Source organism: Pantherophis guttatus, chromosome 9, assembly GCF_059756535.1.
Source record: "Pantherophis guttatus breed Tessera chromosome 9, ASM5975653v1, whole genome shotgun sequence".
NCBI classification, from domain to species: domain Eukaryota; kingdom Metazoa; phylum Chordata; class Lepidosauria; order Squamata; family Colubridae; genus Pantherophis; species Pantherophis guttatus.
Genome location: NC_142071.1, coordinates 25,807,797 through 25,820,549, shown reverse-complemented (window position 1 = coordinate 25,820,549; position 12,753 = coordinate 25,807,797). Strand labels below are relative to the sequence as shown.

The 12,753-nt window shown below is 44.5% G+C and overlaps 1 protein-coding gene across 2 annotated transcripts in view; it reads right to left on the bottom strand.

The window, feature by feature from the left end:
• Positions 1 to 5,256: 5,256 nt before the first annotated feature.
• JAM3 (junctional adhesion molecule 3) overlaps positions 5,257 to 12,753 on the bottom strand; it is a 49,597-nt gene continuing 42,100 nt past the window's right edge. Inside the window, exons 8-10 of one of the 2 annotated variants that reach the window (XR_004592219.3) lie at positions 11,268 to 11,322; positions 9,312 to 9,397; positions 6,847 to 9,080 (exon numbers count right to left, since the gene is read on the bottom strand). Coding sequence is in view for 1 of the 2 variants with exons in the window: in XM_034421991.3 (XP_034277882.1) it covers positions 9,362 to 9,397; positions 11,268 to 11,322 (91 nt within the window). In the remaining variant the exon portion in view is untranslated. Of the gene's footprint in view, positions 9,398 to 11,267; positions 11,323 to 12,753 lie in introns of both variants that reach the window. The other variant, XM_034421991.3, reaches the window with a different exon arrangement.

Below are 12,753 nucleotides of genomic sequence, written 5' to 3'. Positions count from 1 at the left end.
TCTTTCAGCCTTCTGCTGTGGCTCCCTGTTGGATGATCCCACCACTGGCTGGCCCCACCCCTCACCCTCCCCTCCCAGTCACTCCTCACCTGGCCTAAGAAGGTAAGGGTGATAGCGGGGGATGGAGAAGCAGCCGGGACAGAGACAGATACAGGGAGAGGGGGAGGGGGAGGGAGAGAGGGAGGGGGAGGGAGGGATGTCAAAAGGGTTTTGTGGTTCCCGTTGTTTTTTAACAACCGGTTCTCTGCCCTAATGACCAGCTGGGTAGGTGTGGCTAGGGGAGTCATGTGACTGATGAAAGTGAGTGACGTCGAATTGGCCACACCCACCGTGGTTTTGTGGCTCCTGGTGTTTTCTTTTCTGTGGGAAACGGATCCAAATGGCTCTTTGAGTGTTTAAGGTTGCAGACCCCTGGTTTAAGAGAATGGAAGATCCTCCCCACCCCACCCCACGGTCTTGTAAGAACCACCGAAGATTTGGCAGAGATCCCTCGAGTTTGAGAGATTTACTCTTTTGTTGAGTCTTCCCTGGTGAAAGATGATCATACTGAGGTTGGAGAAATGATCGCGAGTCCATTGGCTGGAATTTATTGCTTAAAGGAAAGGAGCAAAGTGCTGTCACCACTTACCCGTGCTTTTAACCGATCCAATGTCTCAATTTTTCAGTTGTTTTATACGAGTTCTTTGGTGAAGATTTAGCGGTCTGGAGATAGTTCTTAAATCTTTGCTTTCCCCCCTTTTAAAAACAATTCAGCCAGACGCAAAAAAAAAATATAGACCCTTGTCAACCATAGTTCTTACTTATAAGGGAACATAATGCTCTTTGAAGAGCAATGTACACATTTCACTCCAAAGTCTTAACATTGTCTCCCTTGCATTGTAGTTTGGTCAGTTGCAAACGAGAATTCTTTTCATCCATCCACCCACATCAACCCATAACTGTCCATCACATATTGTTCATTGTGGGCAGGCCAAGGCATGTGATGTTGTGACTCAGGCCCAAGTAGGTAGTAATCGACGCAAACAGTTCCAAAACAAATAGGCTTTTATTAGAACAGCTGAGAATGAACTCATTCTCAGCGTCGTCCAAACTAAATTAAAACAAACTTCATAACACAAATTCTTCAGTCTGATCACCAACCTTGGTATAATTAGGCAAACTGCCAAAGGCTTCTCTTGGCAAAAGTTCAGAAGCAGAAGATACCGACAAGAGATAGGTGCAGCAAGACTATCAATGTTGTTTTCTAACAAAGAGCCCATGAGCTGTTGCTGGTCTTTTAAGACTTATGGGAGGGGCCAATCATCTCCTGGCCTTACTCCTGAGTCGTCCCTTTTGCTTTAGCTGCTCTTGCCTTCTGGCAGCTCTGTGGATGCGTGCAGTAGGAACAGGCTCCTCCTGTTCCTCTACCTCTCTGCTGTCGGCTTCTGGAGGCTCCGGAGTCCGCACATCACTCCCCGATGGCCCTGGCCCCATCTCTGCCTCCAATGCAGAGCTCTTATCCGGGCCTTCCCCAGCCCCCAGGACTCCCCATGTTCTTCCTCAGCCTCATCGCTGTCCGACTCCACTGCCAGCTCCACAGGCTGTTGGCGAACCACAACATGTGAAGATACACCAGACCAACATCCACCTAGGTCCCATTTGCTGATGGAAGCATTTTTTTAATTATTTTAACAACCCTGTAAATCCCTTGCATCTGAGTGGAATCAGGGCAATTGAATGGAGCTGAGCGTTTGCTAGCCGGATGCCCTTCCTGACACCAATGCAGGGTTCACAGCAGGTATTTTTCACGTTGTGCTCAGAGAGAGAAATATCTGCCGCTACCTAGGATCGAACACACAGCCTCCTGATTGTGGGGTAAGAGCTCCACTTCTAGGCCACCACATCGCTCCAGCTGATGGAAGCAGTGACCAAGGTAAAACAGATCCAGGATTGTGATGCGATGTTCACCTGGAGGCACACGTCTCCTATCAGAGGTTGGTGCCCGTCAGCTTTAGCATCCTCCTGTAGCACACAATCAAAACCGATGCGCCAGGACAGAGATGGAAATAATCTGAACTTGCGTGTGCTTTTTCCTTAGGTGTGTGTACCAATATGGCTTCAAAGTCCTAGTGAGATTTGGTTCTCACCCCATAAAGGATTTGGAATAAATCAGAGGTGCTATTGAGCAGGTTCTGACCAGTTCTGGCGAACCGGTAGCGGAAATTTTGAATAGTTCGGAGAACCGGTAAATACCACCTCTGACTGGCCCCACCCCCATCTATTCTCTACCTGCCGAGTCCCAGCTGATCGGGAGGAAATGGGGATTTTGCAGTAGCCTTCCCCTGCCACGCCCACCAAGCCACACCCAGCATGCCATGCCACACCCACAGAACCAGTAGAAAAAAAAATTTGAATCCCACCACTGGAAGAAATACTTGATTGTTCTTAACTTGTTCAGGAGCTTGTGCTAAAGATAAGGAGAAGAATGTAACCACAGGTACTCCGCTTCTTACAACCGTTCACTTAGTGACTGTTGGATGTTACAACAGCACGGAAGAAGTGGCTTACGACCAGTCCTCGCACATACGACTCCCCAAAGTCATATGATCAAAATTCAGGTGCTTGGCAACTGGCATGTGGTCCTCAACTTACGACCTCAATTGAGACCAAAATTTAAGAGAAATCTGTTAAGCGAGTTTGGCCCCACCCATTTTACGACTCTTCTCGCCACGTTTCTTCCGTGAATTGCTGCCATTCTTCAATTAGTAACGCGGTTGTTAAGCGAATGAATCACTGCAGTTGTTCAATTAAGTCAAACCGTTATTAAGTGAATCTGGCTTCCCCATTGACTTTGCTTGTCAGAATATCGCAAAAGGGGCATCACCTGACCCCAGGATACTGCAACTGTCATAAATGTGAGTCAGTTGTCAAGTGTCCAAATGTACATCATGTGACCATGGGGAAGCTGCAACAATTGTAAATGTGAAAAACAGGCGTAAGTCGCCATTTCCGGTGCCGTTTGAACAGTCCCTAAATGAACTGTTGTATTGTGGTCCGCCAGCAACCTGTGGAGCTGGCAGTGAAGTCAGACAGTGAGGAGGCTGGGGAGGAACATGGGCCAGTCCTGGAGTCTGGGGAAGGCCCGGACGAGGACTCTGCGTCGGAGGCAGAGATGGGGCCAGGGTCATCTGGGAGTGATGCAGACTCCAGAGCCCCGAGTCGGGCAGCGGAGAGGCAGAGGAACAGGAAGAGCCTGTTCCTAGTGCACACATGCACAGAGCTGCCAGAAGGCAAGAGCAGCTAAAGCAAAAGGGACGACTCAGGAGTAAGGCCAGGAGATGATTGGCCCCTCCAATAAGGCTTAAAAAAGAAACAAAGGCCCTTGGGCCTTTTGTAGGAAAGCAACGTTGCTAACTCTGTTTCCAGTCGGCATTTCTTGTTTGTTTCTGAACTCTGTGGGGCTTTGCCAAGGCCGGCCTTTGGCAGGGTGTCAAAGAAAATAAAGGTTGGTGATTATCCCGAAGGACTTCTTCCGAAGGACTTTTTTTGCAACTAATTGGGACTCAGCTGGGAATGAACGTAATTCTCAGCTGTTACAATAAAATAGGGGGGTTTTTTTGGACTAATTATAATGACACAGTAAGCCTAGGTCACACATGTTGTAAGTCGAGGACTATATGTACTTACAACAATTGCATTTCCCGGGGTCATGGGATCACCAACCTTCCCAGCCAGCTTCTGATGAACAAAGTCAAGGGGGGGGGGACTGGATTCACTTAACAACTGTGGTGATTTGCTTAACAACCAGGGCCAAAAAGGGTCATAAAATCAGGCGTGACACACTTAAACCACCTCGCTTAAGAACCCAAAATTCTGTTTGTGCTCATAAATTGAGGATTAACCATATTGGTTCAAGGTTGACCCAGCCTTCCGAAGTCGGTCAAAGGAGGACCCAGATTGTTGAGGGCGAGAGGATGACTCTAAACCGCTTAGAGAGGGCTGGAAAGCATTGTGAAGCAGTATACAATAGTGGCCAAAATTGTGGAAACCTTTTGGGAAAATATATTTTCTAAAACTAGCTCATAACACCACTTTTTTTTTTTTTTTTTTGGGTGGTACCATAAAATTATATATCAATGGAAAGATAATTTAATCAAGAATGTAATGCAATAACCTTTATGAAGGATTTGCTATTAGAATAGCCGTTACAGTATAAAGAAGAAAAGTGAAACAAAGAAAAAATGATCACCATAGAAAAAACGAGACATACAAAAATTATCACCAGGTTAGTTAATACTTAGTTGGGTAACCTTTAGCATGAATGACGGCTTTATAATGTCTTCCCATGGAGCGAACCAAGTCTTTGAGTTCTGCAGCAGTTATCATGTGAAACCAAGATTGAATGATGGCTTCTATGAACTGGGTTTTATTGCTGGATCGCTTCTGACTAACCAATTTCTTTAGCTGGCTCTATAGATTTTCAATTGGGTGAAGGTCTGGGCTATTCCCAGGCCATTCCAGCAGTGGAATACGATTATCTTGAAACGCCAAAAAAAAAAAAAAAGTGGTGTTATTAGCCATCAAACCTCAAAAATATTTATTAATTAATTCAATTTATATACCGCCCTTCTTCCCAGGGGGACTCAGGGCAGTGGACAGCCAAACTTAAAACACATATAGTACAAAAGTTAAGAAAAAACTAAAATAAATTAAATCATCGGCATTTCCAATTTAAAATCCCAGATCTGCAAAATTGAAAAGTTCCCAATTTAAAACCCAGAATCAATAAAATTGAAAGTTTAAAAAACCCCATTAAAACCATTTAAGCTAGGCCAGCTTGTTGGAATAAATAAGTCTTCGGGGCCTTTCGGAAAGCGCGGAGATCCGGGATCAGTCGTATTCCAGGAGGTAGCTCCTGGAAATACACTTTTCCCAAAAGGTTTTCCACAATTTTGGCCACTACTGTATAGATCTAAGCGCTATTGCTAAGTGGGAAGAGAGGGAGGAAGGAAGGACCGTGATGGCACAGGGGTTAGAATACAATATTGCAGGCTAACTCTGCCGACTGCCAGCAGTTCAATCCTGACCGACTCAAGGTTGACTCAACCTTCCATCCTTCCTCGGTTATTAAAATGAGGACCCAGACTGTTGGGGGCAAATATGCTGACTCTGTAAACCGCTTAAAGAGGAATAACTAAACTTCATCCATGCACAATCAAAGTAACCTCACAGCTTTGCCCTATGCAGGGATCCCCACCATCACCATTAGCACAAAAATTGTCCAGAATGGCAACTTTATATATGAAAAACATTCTCAGCAAAGTTATATGCAATAACATTAGTACAAACCGATTTTAAGTATTTACAATGTGTTTTTGCGGGAGACCTGTTTGTTAAAAGAGATTCCACTGGTGAATTTTTGAGACCCAAAAGACTCCCAATTCTCTGGAAAGCGTTTCTAACCAGCATAACGAAGTCGATTTTGAAAGCGTTGGCGTCTGTTACAAATTTAACCGGGATTAATTGACCCAACTTCGGTGGAAGGAATTTTTAATGGACTCATCCCATGCCACTAACAGTCCTTCCTAAGAATCTGAAATTCATCACCCCCTGTTCCTTAAACAAATACGTTACAATACAAATACGTTAGTGAGCCTTGCCAACTCCGGCACAGATGGAGGGTTTGTAGCACAAATCATGCCACCTTAAATTGCCAACCTGTTTGGGTTCCTATGGACAAATCTCGGCAGCTATCCAACTGGCACTTCAAACCTTGGAAGAATCTTCCCCATAGGCCAGGGGTCAGCAACCTGCAGCTCTGGAGCCGCATGTGGCTCTTTTTATCCCTCTGCTGAAGCTCCCTGTTGCTGGTCGGCTCCACAACTGATAGGGCTTTTGGTTAGGACAGGTAGAGGAAGAAGGATGCCGTGCTAGGAGGGGACTCAATGGTGGGGGAACCGACTTCGAGTCAGCAGAGGAAAAAGGAGGAGACTATGATGGAGGAACCGGACCTCTGGTGGGCTCCAGAATTGAACGGGGGCTTCTGGTTAGGACCTTTGTGGCTCTTTGAGTGTTTAAGGTTGCTGACCTCTGCCATAGGCAATGAATAATTTTGCCGAGCAGTTCCCATCCTCTTCACTGCCAAACAATCATGTGTGACAACAGGTATCTTAACTCACCGCTGATCTTCTGGGATCTTAAGTTCTCTAGCAATAGATAACTCTTCTAACATATTCTGCCACTCTTTATCATATTCCGCATTGAGTGGAGCTCAAGACCTGAGAGCAAAATGGGAAGATCATGCTGCGGCTCAAGTTGAGTTGACCACCTCAACTTCATCCTGGCCCAAAGACTGTGCCTAGTCAACGAATTTTTGAAAGTCTACAGAGAATCGAAATTCCTTGAACCTGCTCTCTAGCATTCAGCACTTACAGTTTTGCAAAGAGGATGGTCCAACTGTTAGATTAAGTCTTTTTGGACTTCTAACTTGCCTCTAGTGGTCAACCATACCGGTTAATCCAGGTTAGGAGTGTAACAGCGTAGATCAGATGTCCAAACATGGCCACTTTTAAGACTTGTGGACTTCAACTCCCAGAATTCCCTAGCCAGTCATGCTGCCTGGGGAATTCTGGGAGTTGAAGTCCACAAGCCTTAAAATGGCCAAGATTGGACACCTCTGGTGTAGACTTATCCCAGAGACAAGAGGTATCGATTCTTCGTTCTCCACTAAATATTCTTCATTCTCCACTAAATATTTTTCGTTCTCCACTAAATATTCTTCGTTCCCCACTAAATATTCTTCATTCTCCACTAAATATTCTTCGTTCTCCACTAAATATTCTTCGTTCTCCACTAAATATTCAAGGATTTTCTTCTTTCTTTTGGGTGTCAGAGAGACAGCCTTGGAAAAAGGTTAGTGAACACAGTAAGGCAGAAGGGAAAGCCATTTTGATCCAGAAGGCAACCTTAAAAGTTGACAGGGAGAAAGAAAACATTTTGGCAGTGGATAAAACACCTTGCTTTGGTCGAATGCCGAGGTAGCCACGGTTAAAAATCAAACCAAGTTTGCTGGATTGGGGCACCTTGTGAAAGCTCCCCTCCCCTTAACTTTAGTGCCACTTTACCCTTGGAATTTAAAACTGTTGAATAGAAACGAAATGCACCAATGACTTCTCAACTTCCTTAAAAAAAAGAGAGAGAGAGAAAGCAAACGATCCAGTGTGTTGGATATTCTAAGGCAGATTAATACAGAACGTCAACAAACCCAGTCCTACATCTTCGTAGGAAATAAACAGAATAATACTGTCTCCGTTCAGAATTAAGACTATGAACTTGGAGGCTGAAGTCATCCCTAAAAAATAGACTGTGTTTTGGGGGAAGGAAAAAGACACTTTTTCCATCACAGCAAATCATATGAAACCTTGTTGTAGAACAGGGAATATCTAAGCGTGGCAACTTTTAAGATCTGTGGACTTCAACTCCCAGAATTCCCCAGCCAGCCATGCATGCATGGACAGCTGGCTGGGGAGTTCTGGGAGTTGAGGTCCACAGGTCTTAAAAGTTGCCAAGGTTAAATACTCCTGCTGTAGATCAGAGAAGGCTACGGCTGCTGTGGGAATTGCTAGAAGTTGCTTGCTTGCTTATCAGCCAGATAAGCTGGCAACTCCAATGCTTGCCCAAACAGGAAAATTAGAGAGAGAATTGCAGATTTAACTACACTCCATTCCCTCATTCCTCTTTTTCATCAATGGACAAGACAAGCGTTTTCACCAGTGGGATGTTCGAAAAGGGAGACGAGGCATAAGGTCAGAGTCTCCTCCAGTTTTGGCTGGCTAAATTACAGACCTTCATTTGAAAACCGCTGTACGGTTTCCCCTTCCCAAGGCCTAAAGCGCCCATCCCATATTTAGAACTCAGTAACTTTGGAGCACCCCTCAAATGATTTTGGGGAGGGTTTCTCTTTTGGGCATCTTGTCGTATCTCAAACTCCCTTCCACTTTACAAAATAATTCAAAACACATTCAATGCCTTCCCTTTATGCCCTTGCTACTACTACCGTGTTTCCCCGAAAATAAGCCCTCTCCCGAAAATAAGCCCTCCCTGAAAATATTTAAATGTATGCGTAGCCGGTCCCCACTATTTCCTCTGGTTAGGGAGACAGAGCTGGAAATCAGGTAAGACGGCAAGAGGTGCCCCGTCTTGCTCCACGCACCCCAAAATAATAAGACTTCCCTGAAAATAAGGCCAAGCGCTTATTTCGGGGTTCAAAAAAAATATAAGACAGGGTCTTATTTTCGGGGAAACACAGTAGTTGGGCAAGTCTTTCGATCGTGCCCATATTTTTCTGCAGGGGGGAAAATAAATCTTCAATTACCTACCCCATGAAAAGAAATAAGTGTTTTGCCACGCTGCACTTTCGGTTAATACTGATACGGTTGTTATCAGTACCGGAAAGCGTGAATTGGAAACCTTGTAAAATTCACTACGTTATTACAATTAACACCGTTTGGCCTACCAACCTATTTACATTTTAAATTAAAAACAAAAAAGGACTTTAAAAAAAAAAAGTAATCCAAATACATCTTTGCCAAAAAAAAACAAAAAAAAAACAATCCCAACAAAAAAGAGAGAAAAATAATTAGACTGCAGAATTCTACAAACGAAAGAAGAAGAACAGTAGAAAGAAAAAAAAAAATTCAGTCTTCGGTCCCGGGAACCAGATCGAAAAGTCAGAAGAGTTGGCTTTTTTGTTGCGGTGTCGCTGTCTGTCTGTTGATGTTGTTATTGTTGTCTGTTGTTGCTTAGCAACCCGAAGAGATGCTCGCCACGCGGAACCCGGCCTGCCAAAGGGCAGATCGAAGCCTGCCTAAAGTAGACGAGAGCGATGAGAAAGGGATGGGTGTGTGTGTGTGCAGAAGTTCAGAAGTTGGCGATGTTACGTTCGTGGAATCGTAGAAGAGGCAGCTTCTTGCAACCTTGGGAGTGATTCCCCGGAGGTTTTTAATCGAAGCGATTTTTCTCCCGCCAAAGATTGAAGAGATGCTCTCCTCGGCCTCCTGCCTCCCCCAGAGAGAGACTTGTGGGGTTGGCAACGGTCGCTTCTGAAGTGGAAGACGGCAATTTTGGCAGTTAAAAAAGCCGGGGTTTGACTTTGGCAACAACCAAAAAAAAAAAAAAAAAAAGTTTGTTTGTTCGTTTTAAATAAAACAAAACCCGACCACGAGCCCATTGCGCCCGCGTGCCTGTATAAATGGTTTAGAAAGGAGTAAAAAGAGACAACAGTGTACACACACACGTCGACGATGGCACCCTGAAGGGAGGGGAAGGTATACCTGCCCTCTTGCTCTCGCCGCCGGGCCAAAATCCAAATGTCTCTGCCGTATCATATCACAAAGGAGGATTTGTGTCTAAAGTCACCCTGTATAAAAAGACACGGCACAGCATGTTAAAGGAGGGGGGGGAGGGGAAGTTTGCGTTGGTGCGTACCTCCCTCCTCTGCTTTACCCAAATGACCGCATTTTTCAGAGTATAAGATGCACCAGAGTATAAGATGCACCTTAGTTTTTGGGGAGGAAAATAAGACAAAAGCTGATCGGCAGGTGGATCGGCCTCCCGGGAATACCCCCAATCAGCTGTTCCCAGAGGTGAATTTTAGCAACAGGTTCCTTAGTTGTGAGCTCCGTGCTTTGCTTTTTTTGTTTGCTTTTTTTTTCTGAAACTGTTTCAGAAAAAAAAAAATTCTGCCTCTGAAAGCCACCGAAACAGAGCTTCAGGAAAAAAAGCCTCTGAAGCTCTGTTTGGAGGCTTTTTTTCTGAAGTTCTGTTTGGAGGCTTTTTTTCTGAAGCTCTGTTTGGGGGCTTCTTTTCTGAAGCTCTGTTTGGAGGCTTCTTTTCTGAAGCTCTGTTTGGAGGCTTTTTTTTTTTCTGAAGCTTTGTTTCTGATGCTTTTTTCAGCCTCTGAAACCTCCGTTTGAGAAGCTGGGCGAGGCTACATTCGGAGTATAACACGTACCCAGATTTTCACCCTCTTTTTTGAGGAAAAAAGGTGTGTCTTATACTCCGAAAAATACGGTAAACCAAACTCCTCTGGAATGAAAAAAGAGTTCAAGAGCTGTCACCCAAGAATGGCCAACAGACATAGCTCGCTTGGCTGATGGCCCAAGGAGGCTAAGGGTTCGGGTTTTTTTCCAGCATCTGGAGGATTTGCAAAGAATTTTGGTAAAACTTTGGCTGGGTTGACCGATTGAGTCAGGCCTTCCGAAATAGATTTGATTTTAAGTCTTAACGTTTTGTGTGAAAACTCAAGCGCCGCATTTTGTAAATTGCAAGAGTTCAATCGAGCCACTTCTTGCGGCGCTCTTTGAGCTCGGTCGCTTCCTTGCAGATGTTTTATTACCCAGCTAGGTAACACCATCAGTGCTAGAAGGAAGTGGGGTGTGTGGAGTGGAAAAGGAGGGGGGAGGAAGAGGAGGACTGTGGGATCTTTGGTACTCTCTGAGCTTGTTTTCTTGCAGATGTTTCATGACCCAGTTAGGTAACATCATCAGTGCTAGAAGGGACTTGTATATAAACAGAGAGCAACCCCCCCCCTCTTTTTTTAGTACTGATGATGTTACCTAGTTGGGTCATGAAAAGTCTGCAAGAAGACAACCAAGCTTAGAGAGCACCAACGACCCCAAAATTCAACCCTGAGCTATAAATATTCTCTTCCGTTGATAACCTCTTTATTTGGGTATCTACGGTTAAGCAAACCAAGCCACATAGACCAATGTTTGAACCGAACCACGGTCTTTCCCTTGTTCCTTCCTTAGGCACTCCTAGAATTCTACTTCCCTTGGACTCAGAACACGAGGTGGGATTTTAATTAGCAATCTTGAATAGGAATAGTGGGTCCATCATGAATCTTCCCGGAAAAGCTGCATCCTTAATTAAGCTGAGCAATGCTTTGGATCTGATTTCCAAAAGGTATTTTGGAGAAGGGGAGACATGAATGCAGCAACTGTCTGCCACTTGTTAAAGCAGCTGCATCCCCTGCCTATTTTTTTTTTTTTTTTTTTGAGAATTACAGAGAGGTCCTTCAGCAGAAACAGAGACACAAGCGCAGCGTGCTCCAAAACACAATTTGGAAATCAAATCCGAAGTCCTACCCAACATTTACCCCCCAAAGGAACGAAATTGTGTTATCTGGTAACGTTGCTATGCTCTGGCATAGCTCTTCATCTATTTTTCTTGGGATGGGGAGGAGAAAACAGTCATTGCCCATTGGTCTAAGAAGATCCACCCCTTACCTCCTCATCTGTGTGAATATAGTTCACGCCTTCTGGCTTTGTTGGAGTCTTGTAGCTGGGAAAGGAAGGCAATGTTTAGTTGGACCCCATCAGATAAAGAAAACAACTGTATCTCCTCCTTTGTAGGAAAAGGACAGGCAGACCCAAGAGGGGGTGGAGTGAAGAGAGGAATCAGCCTAGAGTCCTTACGTTCCCACAAATAGTCTAAACCCAACCCCTTTGGAATTCTGTTAACTTGCATCTAGCGCCAATGTTGTGCTGGCCATTAGTTGATAGATTCTTATGTATAGATAGATCTGCACAGGGGTGAAATCTTGCAGGTTCTGACAGGTTCTGGAGAACCAGTAGCAGAAATTTTGAGCAGTTCGGAGAACTGGTAGCGGAAATTTTGAGCTGTTCGGAGAACTGGTAGCGGAAATTTTGAGCAGTTCGGAGAACCGTCAAATGCCATCTCTGGCTGGCCCCAGAGTGGGGTGGGAATGGAAATTTTGCAATATCCTTCCCCCAGGAGTGGGGAGGAAATGGGGATTTTGCAGTATCCTTCCCCTGGAGTGGGGTGGGAATAGAGATTTTGCAGTATCCTTCCCCCGCCACGCCCACCAAGCCACACCCATCAAGCCACGCCCACCAAACTATGCCCACAGAATTGGTAGTAAAAATAATTGGATTTCACCACTGGATCTGTACCTACAACCGCTTTATCATTTAGTAAAAAGTAACTCTTTGCAGTTTAATAAGGCATGGTTTCCCCTCTCCCAATAAGGATCAGTTGAATTCCATGACATAAACCAGAGGTATCCTTGGCAACTTTAAGACCTGTGGACTTCAACTCCCAGAATTCGCTAGCTTGGGAATTCTGGGAGTTGAAGTTCACAAGTCTTAAAGTTGCCAGGGTTGGACATCCCTGATCTAAGCAATTCCTTTCAACTTTGGTTCTATTGTGTTAAAAATAATTGCAAAACTCCCTTTATTTATTTATTGAATTTATTTATTGAATTTGATGGACTAAGGGAGAAAGGGGGTGAAGTTGAAGCCAAACGTGAGTCTACACATGAACAAAACATGTGTAGTCAAAGTAAAAATTGTATCAAAGATGTGTCAGAATATTCATGGCTGGGAAGACATAGTAACAAGTTCAGCCAATGAATAGGCATAGCAACTGGGTCAGCCAATGAGGACTATTTGGAAACAGAAACTTAAGCTAGAAGTCTGGGCGTGGCTTAGCTGTGCTGAGCTCTGATTCTGTGCTGAGAACTAAACAAGTCTGGTCTTGTCTGTCTGCTGAATTGAAACTGAAAGTAGTCTGTCTGCTGTACTCTGCTTGTGTTTTGCTTGTAACTGCTACCACATTGGAAGAATCTGCTGTTGGTATTGTACATTTATTCACGTGTTATTATGTATATAAAGAGAAGTTAATGAATCCTGCAGAATCAGTTATCTGTGTGTGCTTTCCGGATTTGATTTTTGCAACGAACTCGAACAAGAT